This window comes from Amblyraja radiata, chromosome X (genome assembly GCF_010909765.2).
Source record: "Amblyraja radiata isolate CabotCenter1 chromosome X, sAmbRad1.1.pri, whole genome shotgun sequence".
NCBI classification, from domain to species: domain Eukaryota; kingdom Metazoa; phylum Chordata; class Chondrichthyes; order Rajiformes; family Rajidae; genus Amblyraja; species Amblyraja radiata.
The window spans coordinates 9,529,011-9,545,617 of NC_045999.1; the positions used below are offsets into that span (position 1 = coordinate 9,529,011).

A 16,607-nucleotide genomic window follows, 5' to 3' on the forward strand; every position below is an offset into this window, starting at 1 on the left:
TCAGATGTAAACATGTCTGTCTATGCAGCCAACGTCTTACCTGAAAGAGTCCCAACATTTAAAACAGAATTTTTATTTTTATTTTAAAGAGTGTAGCTAATCTCTGGAACTCCCCCAGAGTTGTGTGGACCATTATTGGAAGCATTCCAACCCATTCGAATTGCAAATGGCTCAGTGCGAGATAATGACCACCAGGTAACAGCTCCTTTACCCAGCGCCCTGCAGACAAATCCGTTCCAAGTATATCACGCAAGCTCCACCAGCGAAAACCACCAATTGTCACACAACAGGAGTACTTAGGATGTGCAGCAAATAAACGCAATGTTTAATATAAAGCAGTGTTTGAATGCACGACATTTTAAATGTTCTAGAAATAAATTTTAAACAGCTGTCATTTTTAATTTGCCCTCTCCAATGTCCTTTGATCCCAGATTTGCCAGGCAAACCAAAACATTCAAATGGGAAGAAAAATTGTCAAATTACCATTTTGAACAGAGAATTAAATCATTTTTGAAACTGCAATATGTTTGCACTGGTAATAAAGGTAATGACAAAATGGATGAAATAAAGTCACTTCATAAAATACTGTGAACATGGGTTTTTATTCCATTTGGTTTTTTTTTTTAAACTTACAGCAAGTCTAGACGTCACTGGCCAAGATATTCCATTCATTGCTCATGGCCACACTGGAGGATTGCTACAATTTAGTCATTGCAGTTTAGCAATACATCAGCAGATGGATTACTGGGGCATTTGGCCATTATGTACAACATAGGCTCCTTTGTACCTCTGGTTGAGTGGAAGCAGTGAAAATTTTTGCACTGTACTGGTACATTAGACATGTTCAACATTAGTTTCTGCTTCAACAGGTTTTTTTTTTTTTTTACCAACATTAACAGCTTACTTCACAACCTCCGGTAACTACAGTCACACCTGCATACCACCACCGTGAGGTAGAGACCTTACTAATGCTCAACAGCAGCTGGGCGAGTGACAAGGCAACAGCTCAGCAAAAAAAAAAAAAGTTAAGGACACTGGTTCTTTGGCACACAGCTTCAGATCAAAAACCACTAGAGTAAAAACCTCTTCAAGTAACTTGGAGACTCAAGCAGCTGCTCAGCAATAGCTTCATCCTTTTAACAGTAATGAGCAACTGCTCAAAAGGGGACAAAGCCAGAAACTCAGCCTGGCCCAGCCTTGAAACCCCCTTCTGCTCAAGTACAAAAAAAAAACATCATCAGTGAGAATAGTGATTAAAAACCTCTACCTACCCATAGTGCAAATTAAAAAGTGCAAAGAACATCTTAAAACTATGTACAGCAGCTCGAATGTCGTTATTTCAGTCCAGTTTCTAATCCATAAATCCACACCAATGGTTGCAAACATCTTGATTTACAACAATGACCCAGGGTCCATAACAGCAGCCCCAGACACAAAAATGTTAAAAGCCGCCAGGAAAAGTGTCACGGTTGTGTTTGACTAAAACATTTTAACTGGTCAAAAAAATGAAGCCTTAAAAAGGCAGTTGCATCTGTAAAAACTGAGCGTAAAATATTGAATTTGATTGCTAAATAAAGCACTCTTCTCTGCCTTGTAGTCAAGTAAAAAACCGGCTCAATTATCACCAGTATCTGCGGTCCTGATGGGAAAAAAAAATTTAAAGGCACTGTATGGCAACCGCTAGTGGAAAGGTAATGAACTTGCAACATTGTCAAAATGCAAGGAATGTAAAAAAGCCTAAAAATCTAAATGTGAAGCTATTTGCTTCAACACTTTCAAGACCTGGCTATCACCTCTGTGCAGAACTGTTGTCTGGGAACTGCTTTGGTGGGCCCCAAAACCCCATGGAATTCACTGTGCATAGTGCGATTGTGAATATTAAACAGCAAATAGCAAGTGCAGGAGTGAACTTCGGTCCATAATTGCTGTTCCCAGTCTGAGCCATACCAGCTCACTCAACTCTGAAATCGCACACTTTCCGCAGTTTTAGCTGGAATCGCGGTTCTTCTGGTTGCGCATCAACGGACGGTGATGGCGGAGAACCTCGAGGGAGTGCTGCCATTGCCAGCACGAACGACAGAAGTATTTGAAGCAGACCTGCGAGGAAGCAAGACAGTAACTGGTTTTAGTTATTGGTGTGAACCAAGCCACAAGGTTTTTACACATTCACAAATGGAAATTCAAATCTCATTGACTTCAGATTTACCACGATCCAGTATCCAATTCAGTTGTCGTTTGGGGTTATTTAACATGAAGCCAATTCTGGCTTGCTATGCTGATACACAATGCAAATAAGATAATGTACGAGAACAAACTCAAGTGACTCAAAATGATCTTAGAAGCATGGAGGACCACCTTGGAAGGGCATCTTTGTCACATTGGCCAAGTTGAGCCAAAGGACCTGCTTCTATGCTCCATGATTATGATGCTGGGCAGACCTACGTGGATTGTACAAATTATAGGAAAGATATCAACAAAATAGAGAGAGTACAGAGGAGATTTACTAGAATGTTGCCTGGGTTTCAGCACCTAAGTTACAGAGAAAGGTTGAACAAGATAGGTCTTTATTCTTTGGAGCGCAGTAGGTTAAGGGGGGGACTTGATAGAGGTCTTTAAAATTATGAGAGGGATAGACAGAGTTGACGCAGATAAGCTTTTTCCATTGAGAGTAGGGAAGATTCAAACAAGAGGACATGATTTGAGAATTAAGGGACAAAAGTTTAGGGGTAACATGAGGGGGAACTTCTTTACTCAGAGTGGTAGCTGTGTGGAATGAGTTTCCAGTGGAAGTGGTGGAGGCAGGTTTGATTTTATCATTTAAAAATAAATTGGATAGGTATATGGATGGGAAAGGAATGGAGGGTTATGGTCTGAGTGCAGGTAGATGGGGCTAGGTGAGAGCAAGTGTTCGGCAAGGACAAGAAGGGCCGAGATGACCTGTTCCCGTACTGTAATTGTTATATATTATGATTGTTAAACCATTTATAACAGCTTAAAAATCAACACTGTAGATGCTGGAGATAGGTCAACCATGATCTGAGGGAAGAGAACTTCAATAGAAATTGCTAATGTTTGAACGACAAAGATCTTTGAACAGGAACATTAGCTGCTTGCCTTAGTGGATGTGAGCTGACCCGCTGGGTACTTACAACATTTTGTTTCTGCTTCTAACCAATTTATCTGTCCATCATTTACAACTGAAGTCAGTTTACTTAACTTTTATTTTTGAATTGCATCAAAAGGCAAAAAGCATGTTTGTGATACTGATGAATGTTTGTGCATTCAAATACATTGGTGCTAACACTGGAAATTACCTGCAAGGAAAATAGTTCCTAAATTAATAAAACTCACTGGATCTCTGCAAAAGAATGGTCCTGGCTGGGCACTGCATGCATGACACATTGAGTCCTCTAGGTATGGATCAATCTGCACCTTTATATAGAAAAAAAAACATCAGTTAGAGAGAGATTTTCTTCCTTCAAAAAGCAGCAACTCAAATGCACAATTTACCTTCTTTGTGAACTTTGGAGTCTTTATCTCCACAAAAGCAGCTCCAACTCCATTCAAGTAACTGCGCTGGTTATTAAAGGTGACTCGACCAGAACCTAAATACAAATCAAGCTAAAGATTCAATTAGCCTCGAAAACAACGTTAAGTTTTCAGTGATTTAAAGATTTCCAAAGACATTATTTGCATTGTAATAATGTCAACTGTCCAGTATCAACATTTCATGGAACAGTATTCCAGATTCAAGTGCTCAGCCTTTCCAACCCATAACCACCAAATGTAGACAAGATTGTGGCAAGTGGAACGAAGTTTTGATTTTTGCATTAAATACCAAGAAAAAATCAGCTATCCATACTGCAGGACTATCCAACTACTGGGAGCTTCTATTAAGTCTAGACATAATGAACTGTAGATGCTTATTTACAAGACAATGCTGGAGTATCTCAGCAGTCAGCATCTCTGGAGAACATGGATCATCCATGTTATCCACGTTCTCCAGAGACGCAACCTGACATGCTAAGTTATTCCATCCAGCACTGTCTCTTTCTGTTTTCTCTATTTGTGGACTCCGAGACTAAAATACAGTGCAACTAGAAGTAATGTTTCAAAGAATTAATTTTAAAGGCACTGGAACATCATGCTAACAGAATGCCAAGCAGATCATAATACATGGAGACGGTTTATGAAACTTTGGTTTACAGATGCCACTTTCAGTACAGAATTACATATCAGCAAAGCCCCTAGATCCTTTCTCATCGCCCACTTTGAGTTATTTCCTGCTCACTTTATATTCCTCATAATCCCTATCTGATGCAGCCTTAAATCTGTCCATTCATCTGTTTTCTTCCTGACCAGGTTTACAACCTCCTTGGTCATTCTTTGTTCCCTTACCTTACTGTCCTTATCCTTCCTTACCGGAACATGCTGATCCTGCACTTTGATTAAATGGCCTGCCTTTAGGAGACTCACTTCATCGTTTGACTTACCCAATAACAACTGCTTCCAATCAATCCTTTAACTCCTGCCCAATTTCATTGTAATCTGCATTGCCCCAAGTACCTTTCCCCCAGCATCCCAACCTGACCCTATTCAAGACTTGAGTAGCGAGTATACAAATACATTAAAATGTTCACTCAGGTTACTGGCAACTCACTTTGTGCTGGGTACATCAAAACAGCATGTAGTTACTGCTCTAAATACCCTGATCTTTAAAGCCATTTAATGTTCTTAAAACTGCCCCATTACATGGATTCATGTAAATTCGGGCATTCGGTTAAAAGCAGAAAATGTACCACTACCCCACTAAACAGACGTTGGGGAAATACATTAGCAGTTTAACCAATCCCTCGCAGAAATTCATGCACATTTTGAAAGAGACAAAAGCTAAACAAGTTTGAAAGACTTCATAGAATTAAGTTAGTAGCATTAACAGAATTTGTTCCCACAAAAGAAACATTGGTTTCAACAGAAAACCTGAATAAAGTAACCTTGTAGAGAATTAACTTTATTGCAATCCTCAAATATTTGGAAAATATCTGGCGAAGAAACTCTTGCAACAGATCAAGCAAAGTTTGGATTCCTTGTCTGTTCCAATGCCGATCTCTTGGCAAACATCTCTTAGGACTGATTACAGAAAGAAAGTTATTTTATGAATACTGAACAATTACAATTTGCAATACCAATGCATTTAGTTGATGGCAGTGCATCAACATTAACTTAAACCAAGTTCCCACAGCTTCAGGCTCCACATGTAACAAGTCATTTAATCCCAAGGCATTAATGTTTATTTATGCAAGACAGACATTGCCTGTCATCTCACCGAGCATCAACCCAAAGTACTAGAAATCTGATCATAGTTTATAGGCACGTACCTAGTGTTATCCAATAACAAAGTGAAAAGAACAGTCAATAACTGGTGATTAGCATTTGAGACACCCATTTTTAAACATCCAATCCTTTTTCAGATTGAATTACAATTCCTGCCAGAAAGGGAGTACTCTATTAAAAGACAGACACCCTAGTAAAAATGACCAAGGGTCAGATCAGTGCAGATCCAAGTAACAGGCCAGTCAACAAGATTCACTACAAAAATCAAACCAGCAAAACTTTCTCTCTTGTCCAGAGATCATTTTAACATACAGGATAATGTATGTGGAAATTGTAACGGGAATCACCCAACCTCTAGCTGGGAGAGCATAGAAGCAACACTTTACTTATAGCTCCCGTTTTCATTTCACCAATAGTTCAAAGCCTACTATTCCCAATAAACTCCAACATGCACAGAATATTTTGACCTATACTAGATATTTAGATCAGAAGAATTTGAGATTAGTTGGCTTCGAACTGGTAGTGAAATGGAGATGTACACTATACAAGTCAGATTACCCTATGCAGGATTTGTATTCCATGTTTTCTTATCAATAGTTCCTGCTAAGCATTGACAAAACCACCGTGTCTAGGGCTTTGGATCCAAAACATCAGAACTGCTGCTGGCAATTCACATCGGAATTGATGAATAGGATTTTACACACATACAATAGTCCAGCGCTTGTTTGGAACATGACCAATTGGCATCTCAATCCACTAACGTTGAACATTTAATACTGATTTGCACACTAACTTGTAGCCCCAGCTGCATTGAAGATCATGTTGCATTTCCTCCATCATCTTCCATCTTACTCCCTTCAGCAACTGACTTTTCTTACACATAAATCAGATTGGGACGGACTCTAAATGATAATTGTACTAAGGGTTCATGAAGTAGATTGTGAATTGGAAGCCTTTGTTTCTAGTTAAGAATATGCCAGGAAAATAGAGATTATTTCATGTCTAATCCCTGGCCATGCAAGACAGAATTAAATCTGGAGTCATCTGACAATTGCAATATTAGGTTATGGACAAATTGATGACTGAATAAGTAGACATGAAGCATTACACCTGTGGTAAAATACTGCAAACCTAAATACAACTTCCTCCAGAACTATTTCTGCTGCAATGACTTTACCAAAACATCCAAATATCCACCTCTAGATTGTCACAATTTATTACACCTTTAAGATCTTTTGTCTTTGATTTATCATAATATTTCTCAAACTTTATTTCCATATCCATGTTCCATATATAGTTGTGGCCAAGATCTTTCTCCATATTATGCCAAATTGAACTAACCATTTCATACCAAACTGAGCACTGCTTTTATGAAACATCTTCTGAAAGGCCATTTAACATTCACAATTCAGCTTTTCATGCATGACAATGACCTTTGAAATACATGCAGGTTTTATGTTCAAAGTCTAACATTGCTACAGGTGTTAAGGGCCTGTCCCACCAGCATGCGATTGCATGCGTCTAGCGCGACCAAACGTGGTGGCTTGAGCCGTACGGCTTCGCGGGGCCGGTCCCACTTCCAACCGCGGAGCCGTCTGGAGTTGTGCGGGGCTGGTCCCGACATCATACATAGAAAATAGGTGCAGGAGTAGGCCATTCGGCTCTTCGAGCCTGCACCGCCATTCAATATGATCATGGCTGATCATCCAACTCAATGTCCTGTACCTAACCATACTCACCAATCAGCTGGGCAGGAGGTGGGCCGACTGAATTTGGACGTCGCACGGCCTCGGGCGGTTACGTCATCACGCAACGGCACGCCGGGCAGTGACGTCATCAGTAACACCACGCGTTAGGCGTACAGCGTCGAGTCGCTGCGTACGGCCTCAATGCGGCGCGGAATTTTTGGACAGTGTCAGTTTTTCGGAGTCCCGTGCGATGTCGGGACCCGCCCCGCACAACTCCGGCGATCGAAGTGGGACCGGCCCCGCGAGGCCATACGGCACAAGCGACCACGTTAGGTCGTGCTCGCCGCATGCAGTCGCATGCTGGTGGGACAGGCCCTTTAGGCTAATTAGTTTACAACACCTTTCACTTATCTTAGTAGAATGGCGCAAAATCTGTAGAGCTTTACAGTGCCCCAACTATAATATTTCTTCAACGTTGTCAACTACTTCCTACAAAAGCCAACCTGCATCTAATGGGGCCCATATCTATTTTATTTAATGTTATTACATTTTGGAATGTCTAAAATGTGTCTGCTTCTGCTAGTAACACATTATTAAATAACATACTGGGTTTAAATAGTTAACAAAGGAACACTTACACAGTCTGTGACTTGGTCTCAATTAGACTAAACAATAGTGACCTTCAGATTTTATATGCATGTTATCGTGAATACCAGCCAAAAGCACCAACATTAGTTGGGAGCTCAGTTATGGTAACAAATGCAGAGGATCTAATTTTGTTTGAGGCTTGCATTATGATTAACAGATGATCTAAATTACTCAATTTGTGGAAAGATAATATGCTTGGAATGCTCAGATAAAGGGAAGAAATAAACATCACTTTTGCATTTCCCCTAAAGAATACTGGTACTAATAAGTAGTTAGAAAGATCAGACATCTACACTAAATTATAGTATTTCAATTTACAATTACCCATTGTACTAAGGGCAATTTTATAGGTGGTACTATGAAGCACAACTACCCAGTAGAAGTAACATACCAATTGGATACTTGTGCTTGTCAGTATCAATACCAGCATGTACTACTCCCCCAAATAAGTCATTCATGATGGTTGCCAAGGCCTCTGCATTCAACATTCCGTGTAGTGCTCCAACAAAAACTGTTTTACTGAGATCCAGGCGCTGAGATGGGCTGCGAACAAAGTTGCTGTCAGAAAGGACCCACGGTATGACCTGCACCTGCAAAATTTAGAGCAGAGGAAAGATTTACAAATAGTTTTACAACTGCCCTGAAAAGTTTGCCCTTAAACTGATACAAGGATTAATACATCCACACAAACTGCAGTTAGCATAGAATTTACTGCCATTAAGCCAGTTTTTTTGGGTTTTTTTGCAACGTCCATAGGCATAGTAATCTTTATTCATGAGTAAATTGATTATACATAAACATTTGATCCTGTGGACTTGTGCCTGATGCAAAGCCAATAGTGTTCTTCCTCAGCCATGAGACATCGGTCAAGGACCGATGACTGAGCAAGGCAGCAGTCAGCACAACAGCCCAAAGGGTGGAATTACCTCATTCCCCGATCCCCAGGTTAGAGGCACTGCTCTACTTGACCTGATCCAACACGAGGAGCAAGTGCCACCGTCTCAAAGACAATCCCTCATTGGAAGAATGGGCAGAGCAACGTCCCCACCCACTAATTTACCCCAATCCAACAGCTGCCGACTAAACCTGGGGCCATACTCATTGCCTTCGTTCCAAAGATGTCCAGTGAAGATGAGAATCAAAACAAGCAGGACGGCCTTATGGCCTGGGCCAAAAGATGTACAATTTCCCTCAAAATACCACAATGCCAGCAGTTGTCTGTCTTTTCACCGTTTTATTTTTATTTTTAGTTAGTTAAAGTGTTTTGTTTGGAGGTCTAGACTTTTTTGTGTGGGGGGTGGGGGGAAAGGGGGAAACTGCCTTTTAGGGTCCCTACCTGGTCGGAGAGGCAGCTTTTCTCCGGGCTGCAGCTTCGACCCGTCCTCGCGGCCTACCAGCGGGCCTGGAGCGGCGTTTCCTGTCGCGGACCGCCAGAACCTCGGCTTCGGCACAGCACTGGAGCACTATCGTGGAGCGGGCGATGCCTTGCCTGGGTCGCCGCGCTGGAGCTCCGGTGAGCTGAGACCGCCGGGAACAACATCGCGGAGCTGCGGGACTGTGGAGCGGCCAGCTGCGGGCGGAACTTTACACCAGGAGCCTGGGATCTCGCAACGAGATCGCCAGTTGTGGAGCTCCATCCGGCGCGGCCTTGTCGGCTTCGGAAGCCGCGGCCTCCAGTACGGAGGCGGCCGTTCCAGGGTTCCCATGCCGCTGTGAGGACTCTCCCGACGCCGGAGCACCACCACCCGGCGAGAACGGCCAGGAACATCGGGCCTCCGTAGAGGCAACTGTGGAGGCCTCAATAGGCCCGACTATGGGTGAACTGGGGTTGGGGACTGGACTTTGTGCCTTCCCTCATGGTGGGAGCCATTGTGGGGGGATGTTCTTTGTGTTTAAGACTCTCATTGGTGTTATGTCTGTATTCTTTTGTGTACTGCAAAATGGCAAAAAGCATTTCACTTCATTACACCTCGGTGTATGTGAATATGACCAATAAAAAAACCTTTGAATTTGAGAAGAATTAAAGATCAATTCTGATCAAAGAAATTAAGATTTTCTACAAAGTACAAGGCAAAGGATTATCTCATTTTCCCCCTCATCTAATAAAAATAGTCTCAGTTAAAATCAAGGCCCAAAAACCAAAATTTTGTCAAGCAGGAACAGACAGCATTGTTTAACATTTGGCTGGAATCATAAGAGACCAAATAATCATCAAGTACTCAGTCAACATTCACCATTGTTGGTTATTACCAGTGCTTTTTTTGCAGACAAAAAGGTGCCGGTAAGCATATTGTTCCTTGCTGTTGTTGTCTGTGGCAGATAGTTATCCTAAGGCCCTGACTGCATAATTTAAATTCTTTAACTTTCATAATTTGTAATATTAACATTTCTAAAGATATGAAAACCCAGTTTTATCATTAGAGGTGCCACCAGCATTTACTGACATAAAAAGCACTGGTTATTACTACGCAAATCCAAGTCAAAACATTAAGTATACTTGTGTAGACCGAAACTATATTGCAAAGAGGAATTAGTATAGAACTGGTTGGGAAAGACAGGACGCAAATGCCTAAAATACCTCTTTGCAGCGCATTCTGCGACTCGACATCTTGAAGTAATATTCACTTGCACCATCAGTACTCATGAGGTCATGTGTGCAGGATTGCAGTAATGCACGCACAGACTTCTCAGATTCAAAAACTAAGTAGACATAACCTAGTAATAAAAAAGTTAACTAATTTAGTTTTTGCATTTGGAAATAAAGCTCAAGGCTGTGCATCTTCCCTTTAATGCAAAAGCCGACAAAACTAAATGGTGAATCATGCATAAAAATGCACGAGTTTGTATTTCTACTGAGCGTGGGCTGACAACGTTTAAGACGCACTTGAATTAAACTGCATTTATATTATACTATGCTATTCTGGCATACAAGTGGAAAAGTAGCCTGACTGCTTAGTTTCCACAAGTTTGTCATATTAATTGAAATTCACGCAAGTCAATTAAATTTTTGGATTTGGCCTGCACAATTCAAGCATTATAGAGTAATAGCCATTTTAATCTACTTCATCTAAAACAAGGCTAGTAAATGCACTAGATTTTAAATGGGTCTTTAAACTATCAAAAGTTGGTTATTTTAAACCCGTGAAAGCTTAAATGGCCTTACCAGCTATCCAAGGTGGCTTGGCAACCTTTGTACCTGCATGCATACCAGTGCTCTGACCCATAACCGTAGTGACGTGTTCACGTCAGAACAGGTAAAATGTCCTACCACATCTCAGTTCTCATTACCTTTCGGCATATTACCTTTGGGTGGGCATCGAGGGTGCTTGCCATCCTTACCCGGCCATTCCACACTCAGTGAACCAAATACTCTGAAAGTATTTATCAGTCCCACTAAATAAAAAAGGATAAACCATTAAACACAAAAACTGAATTATTTACCAAATGTCAGAAATTTAACAGCACCACTCTCGGGACAAAGTGACATCTAATGATCAGAACAAGATGGCCCGAGGCCCATTGTAGCTTTCACTTTAGAAGTAATTTCTTCAGTTTCAAACCCATATTTTTAAATCAAGGATCAGACTGATGAGATTTAGTAGAGAGCAGAAACATCTCATTTTTTATAATTAGTGTTACTAGTCCCAAACAGAACCAGGTGTCTATCCCCCAGAACAATTTCATTCTCCTGACCCCACCCAAGATTCTAGTTCAGAATCAGCAAGTCTGGTTAAGTTTATAATGACTGTTTTTCCACAATTTGTAGCTTGCCCAAGCGAAGTGAACATGGGAGGTTTGATTCATGTTCCTTCAATATGTACTGTATTTTACTGTTCTTTTTACAATCCATGTTCTCGGGGTATCTAAATCTTATTAGTTATTTATGTTATGACATTGGATGGCAGCTGCATACCAAATCTCGTTGCGCTTATGTGCAATGACAATAAAATATATTATTATTATATTATATTTGCCAATTGAATCGTTATTGGAGGCAAGATTATTTCTCAAGGAGATTATCTCAAGGAGACTGCTATGCAAATATCATGCTGCAGTTAATACTATGATATTCACTGCTGCAATAAGAATCAACTTGATCTACTTTGGAAAAAGTACCTTCCCCCCCCACCCAGGCAGGTTTTAAGAATATTTTGAAGAGTGCTAAACACAAATATGATGGGGAATGTTGATGGGCCACCCAAATCATATAGAAAACAACTATTCTGAAGTAGTGCAGGCAAGGTAACGTACAGATAGTTACTTGATTTTTAAAGTGAAGCAGCAAAAACTATTAGAATATTGGAAACAAGAGCCAGAATTATGCCCAAGAAGGTAGGAAAGCAGACAGACAAAGAATAATTTCTGTTGGCATTAAGAATGGAACAAATATCCTGGCAGAAATAAATGAATGTGCTCTGAAGATAATCAAGTCACTGTTCTGAAGTTCGAGGTAGGTTCAGATTAAAAGTACATTTTACCATCCTGCTTGTTAATCTGTTCTGATAAGATTTTAAAATTATCAAGAGATCAATAAAAACATACAAAATGTGCCAATGTCAACCTATTCAAAGGCCCAACATGGTTATATTCAAATCAATATTAACTTTTATTCATAAAGGTTTGACAATCCAGTTATGGTTATTATGTGTATAATTGGTCAGGACCACAGGTTAAGAATGAAGTGAACTATTGGCATCTGGAATGCAATGACCAGCGCAAGTGGCAGATTCAACGAGGCTTAGGAATGGATCAATATTTGAAACACAGCTTTTGGTTAGGAACCCATAAGTGAAACAGCTCAGTATTTGTAGAGCTTGTCTGGACTCAAGGATAAATAGGCACCTTCCCTTCCATTACCATTCTATGACTGGAAGCTATAACCCAAATAGCTTAATCCAAGAGAAAAACACTAATGTCCAGTGGATGATCACTAAGATCACTTAACCATCAGCCCACTGTTACTGCCACCCATTGACGATATTAATATCTATAAATCACCCAAACATCTTGGGCATTTGAAATACTTTCCCATGCAATACACAGTGATAATACCTTCAGTTATGTCCCAGGGTACACCACCCAAGAACACTTTGCAGGAATAGATTGGGTTCTTATAGTTCCGGGGTGGTAACTGGCCTCTCCAAGTAAACGTAGCTTCACTCATTGCTTAAGGGAGAGATGGAAGAACAGGTAAGGGAGTTGTATTTCTTGGAACAGATCACAATACATACACCACCTTCACTGCTTTATTAGAAGAACTATTGGCATATAAAAATAATACCCTGCACTATGCACCTTCTCTACTCTCACCACATGAATATAAGACATATGCTCGGCAATCAGCCTTCAGACTGCTGTGCAAAGCAGCTGCTAGCAAAACTTTATTCTGGTAGATAAATGTAGAGTCTGTTTATGACAGAAAGAATAGAAAGCCATTGCTGCAATAATGCAAAATGAGGCTAAAAGCTTACATTGTTGATGGGTCACAGGATACAAGGCATTCAATCAAAGATAAAGATTTCATTTTTGAGCTTCCAGATTCATTCAAAATGAGCGAAAAAGCATTATTGCTAACAATGCAGAATATTTTATTCCCATTACCTTAAGGTTACAGTGTGTTAAATGTTGGATTTAAGATTTAAATTAATTTAAAGCACTCAAAATTTACACCAAAATATACTCAAATGTCTTCATTTTGACAGAAGAGAGGCACGACACCAATACAATATCAAGATAGAAGCTTGTATTTCATCCCACATGCTGATGAACCACATCCCACACCCTTCTTTAGTAAACCACCCTAAAAATACAGTTTTATTACCTAGTCATAACAGATTCTGGGCAATTTAGGAACATAAGGGTCGAAAAAAATCCAATCCATACAGCACAGAACGGGCCATGACCATGCCAAACAATCACCCACCTCCAGCAATCCCATTTGTCAGCACTTGGTCCATAGACTAAACACTGGCAATTCAAGTGCTCACCTAGATATTTAATTGTGAGCAGCTGTTTCCATGTCTTGCTCATACAATGCTTTCCAGATATCAAACACTCTCCACACCTCCCCTCATTTATTCTGAACCTCTGTCATCTAGTTTGAAACCCTTTGAACAAAAATGGTTTTCTATCATCTATGCCCTTAATTTTCTATTCCCCAGTCAGGTCCCCATTCAGACTCCACTGCTCCAGTTCTCTCTTCATAACTATACACCTTCCCAGGCAAAGCCCTGGTCAATCTCCTCTGCACACTCCAATACAATCATTACGTCCCTGCAGCACAATGAAAAAAACCCTTGCGGAACTCCACTAGTCACTGGCAGCCAACCAGAAAAAATGCTCCCTTCATTGCCACCCTTTATCTTCTGCCATCCAGCCATTACAATACCACTTTACCAAATGATCAATTACTTTCCGTAACTCAATACTAGGGACGAGATTTAACAGGAACCAAGAGGCTATTTTGTCTACTCAACGTGTGGTGGGTATATGGAGCGTACTGCCAAAGGAGGTTGTGAGGCAGATACTATAACATTTTAAAAACATCTGGACAGGTACATGGGTAGGAAAGGTTTAGAGCGATATGGGCCAAGTGCAGGCAAATAGGACTAGCTTGGATGGGGCATCTTGGTTGGCATGGACAAGTTGGGCCAAATAGTCTATTCTCTACGACGACTGCACTTCTGCAATGTGTATGCCATTTGCTAACTTGTACTTCCTATATTTGTACCGACTTGATGCAAGGGTCTCAACACTGTACCCCCAGACATGACTGGTTTCTGGTCAAATTCGCCACTATAATATGTATTTATTGAAGTGAAAATCTACAAAGCAGCCAACATTATAGTGATATTTAGGTAGAGGTTTAAACATTAGAGGTCTACATTAAGCTTGCAGATGAAAAGCAAGTAAGGGACATGGAATATATATAGAAATGTTATCTGAAAGCTTAACTATGAAACAGGAACGTGCCCCCTTACCTGCAGCTTGTCTATGCAGTCTGGCCTCCTTTTCAATACTGAAAGGGTCTTCTGGGCACTCCAAAAGATCCCAATTTGCCCAACCAGAATTTGCTGACCATCTTTTGAAGGGATTAGGGCTCATTTGATTTGTGACCGAAATTTGATCTTGATCCACTCGGGGGCTCATAACAACCCGTTTCATTGAATCCCTGCTTACTCCACCCATCGGCAGAAAGGAAATTGGAGGAGAAATGCGAAGACTCGACTGTAATAAAAAATGTAATTGGTAGACATCAAAAACTTTCCCATTAAATCAAGACTTTCTTATCTAATGAGATGATCAGTTATCATGCAGTTGTACAACAAACAGCTGAGTTTACCAACTTGAGAATTCTAGCAGTTAAAGCAAATGACCAGCATTCTTAGAATTAAATCAGTCCAAGCCAAAATAGTTTTAAATGTCTGGTCAAGGCTTTAACGTTATCTACTGTGTGTGACGCATTAGTAGTTAGAAGTTTCTAGATTCCAAGTCATTTATCAATCCAGTCTCCTTGCAAGAATTTTACAAACATTTCAATTGAAACTGCTTAAGTATCCATACAAAGCAAAACTATTTTGGTCTTGAAATAGTTTTAAGTACATATTCTAAAATGTTATCAAATCAATTTTAAAATCAGGTTGGCCACTCCAAACTCTACAGGGTATTCCAGTCGAGTGTTTAAAGGACCTAATTGGAGCAATATTTTCATGTTCTGACCAAGATGTTTGGATCAAGTATCAACTACTCGTTGTACTTGCTACAAAGCACTTTGTTCATTAATGCCAACACTTGGTATCTTAAATATTTTGCATTTTGAGTTCTCAAATTTCATAGATCATCTGCCTAGTATTCTGCCACCTACATAATATTAGTCCTTCCCACCAGTTTCTTTTAAATCAGCAAACTTAAATGACAGATTAATGTAGTCAGTGAAACTTAACAAAACCCAAATAATGAACTGTGCACTATGCAATAGTTACACAAATCAAAGTGACCGTTTAATATTAGTTTTCACCCCCAACCACATATTTTAACCATGCCTACAACCAATCTACCTTGGACTATCTACACATTCACAAGGCTTACCCAAATTACATCAATAGCTACAATGTTGTGACTGACTAAATCTAAGTGGTAATTTCACAAGATCCCCAACAAATCATTCTTAACCCAATATCAACAGTCGAGCATCAAAAATGTACTTATTAAATCATTTCCATTCCCTCTTTCAATAAGGAAACAAGGTGCTGGAGTAACTCAGCAGGCCAGGCAGCATCTGTGGAGAGAGTGGATAGGTGACTGTTTCAGCACCTTCTTCAGACCCAAAACATCACCTATCCATTCTCAGATGCTGCCTGACTTGCAGAGTTCTTCAGTGCCTTGTGTTTTGCTCCAGATTTCAACACCTGCAGTTCCTCGTCTGCGTCCTTCCATTTAGAAATAATTCTACATTGTGGCAAATGTTCCATAGTCAAGGAAATATCACCACATTTATCTTAAGCGTTGCGTATCAAAACGTTACTTTAAATTTCAAATCTCAAATCTATACTGCAAATAACGGATAATTGATGAAATTTGGTTTTATCCATCTTCAAACCCAAAATAAGTAGAAAGTACATTTGCTTTATGGCAGGTTAACCAGTCAACATCAACATTTGTGAAAAACCATCACTAATTGGACATTCACGTTCATGTATCTACATAAATGTAGTTGGAAATGAACAAATTATACTCCAAGAACAAGCACTTGTATAGTAGTGCAAGCCAAATTTCAAAATGGAAACAGCCACAATGGCCCAGAGTATTGCACCAATTTCCCCTTCAAGGAACTTTTAAATCTGCAAAATTGTTTCAATGGAGATTTAGGTAGAAAACTGACTACATAGCATTGAAGTACAAAAATAAACAATCATGCAATGATCTTTTATTTAATGT

The 16,607-nt window shown here is 40.0% G+C and overlaps 1 protein-coding gene across 7 annotated transcripts in view; it reads right to left on the bottom strand.

Annotated features, from left to right (window-relative positions):
* Positions 1–139: 139 nt before the first annotated feature.
* The window catches only part of cpeb1 (cytoplasmic polyadenylation element binding protein 1), a 56,440-nt gene continuing 39,972 nt past the window's right edge, over positions 140–16,607 (bottom strand). For 4 of the 7 annotated variants that reach the window (XM_033015046.1, XM_033015050.1, XM_033015049.1 and 1 more), the window contains exons 5-12: positions 14,651–14,897; positions 12,723–12,836; positions 10,959–11,063; positions 10,249–10,385; positions 8,062–8,260; positions 3,511–3,605; positions 3,352–3,432; positions 140–2,097 (exon numbers count right to left, since the gene is read on the bottom strand). In XM_033015046.1, the coding sequence (XP_032870937.1) occupies positions 1,987–2,097; positions 3,352–3,432; positions 3,511–3,605; positions 8,062–8,260; positions 10,249–10,385; positions 10,959–11,063; positions 12,723–12,836; positions 14,651–14,897 (1,089 nt within the window). In that variant the 3' untranslated portion in view covers positions 140–1,986. The remainder of the gene's footprint in view (positions 2,098–3,351; positions 3,433–3,510; positions 3,606–8,061; positions 8,261–10,248; positions 10,386–10,958; positions 11,064–12,722; positions 12,837–14,650; positions 14,898–16,607) is intronic. The other 3 variants (XM_033015047.1, XM_033015052.1, XM_033015051.1) reach the window with 1 other exon arrangement.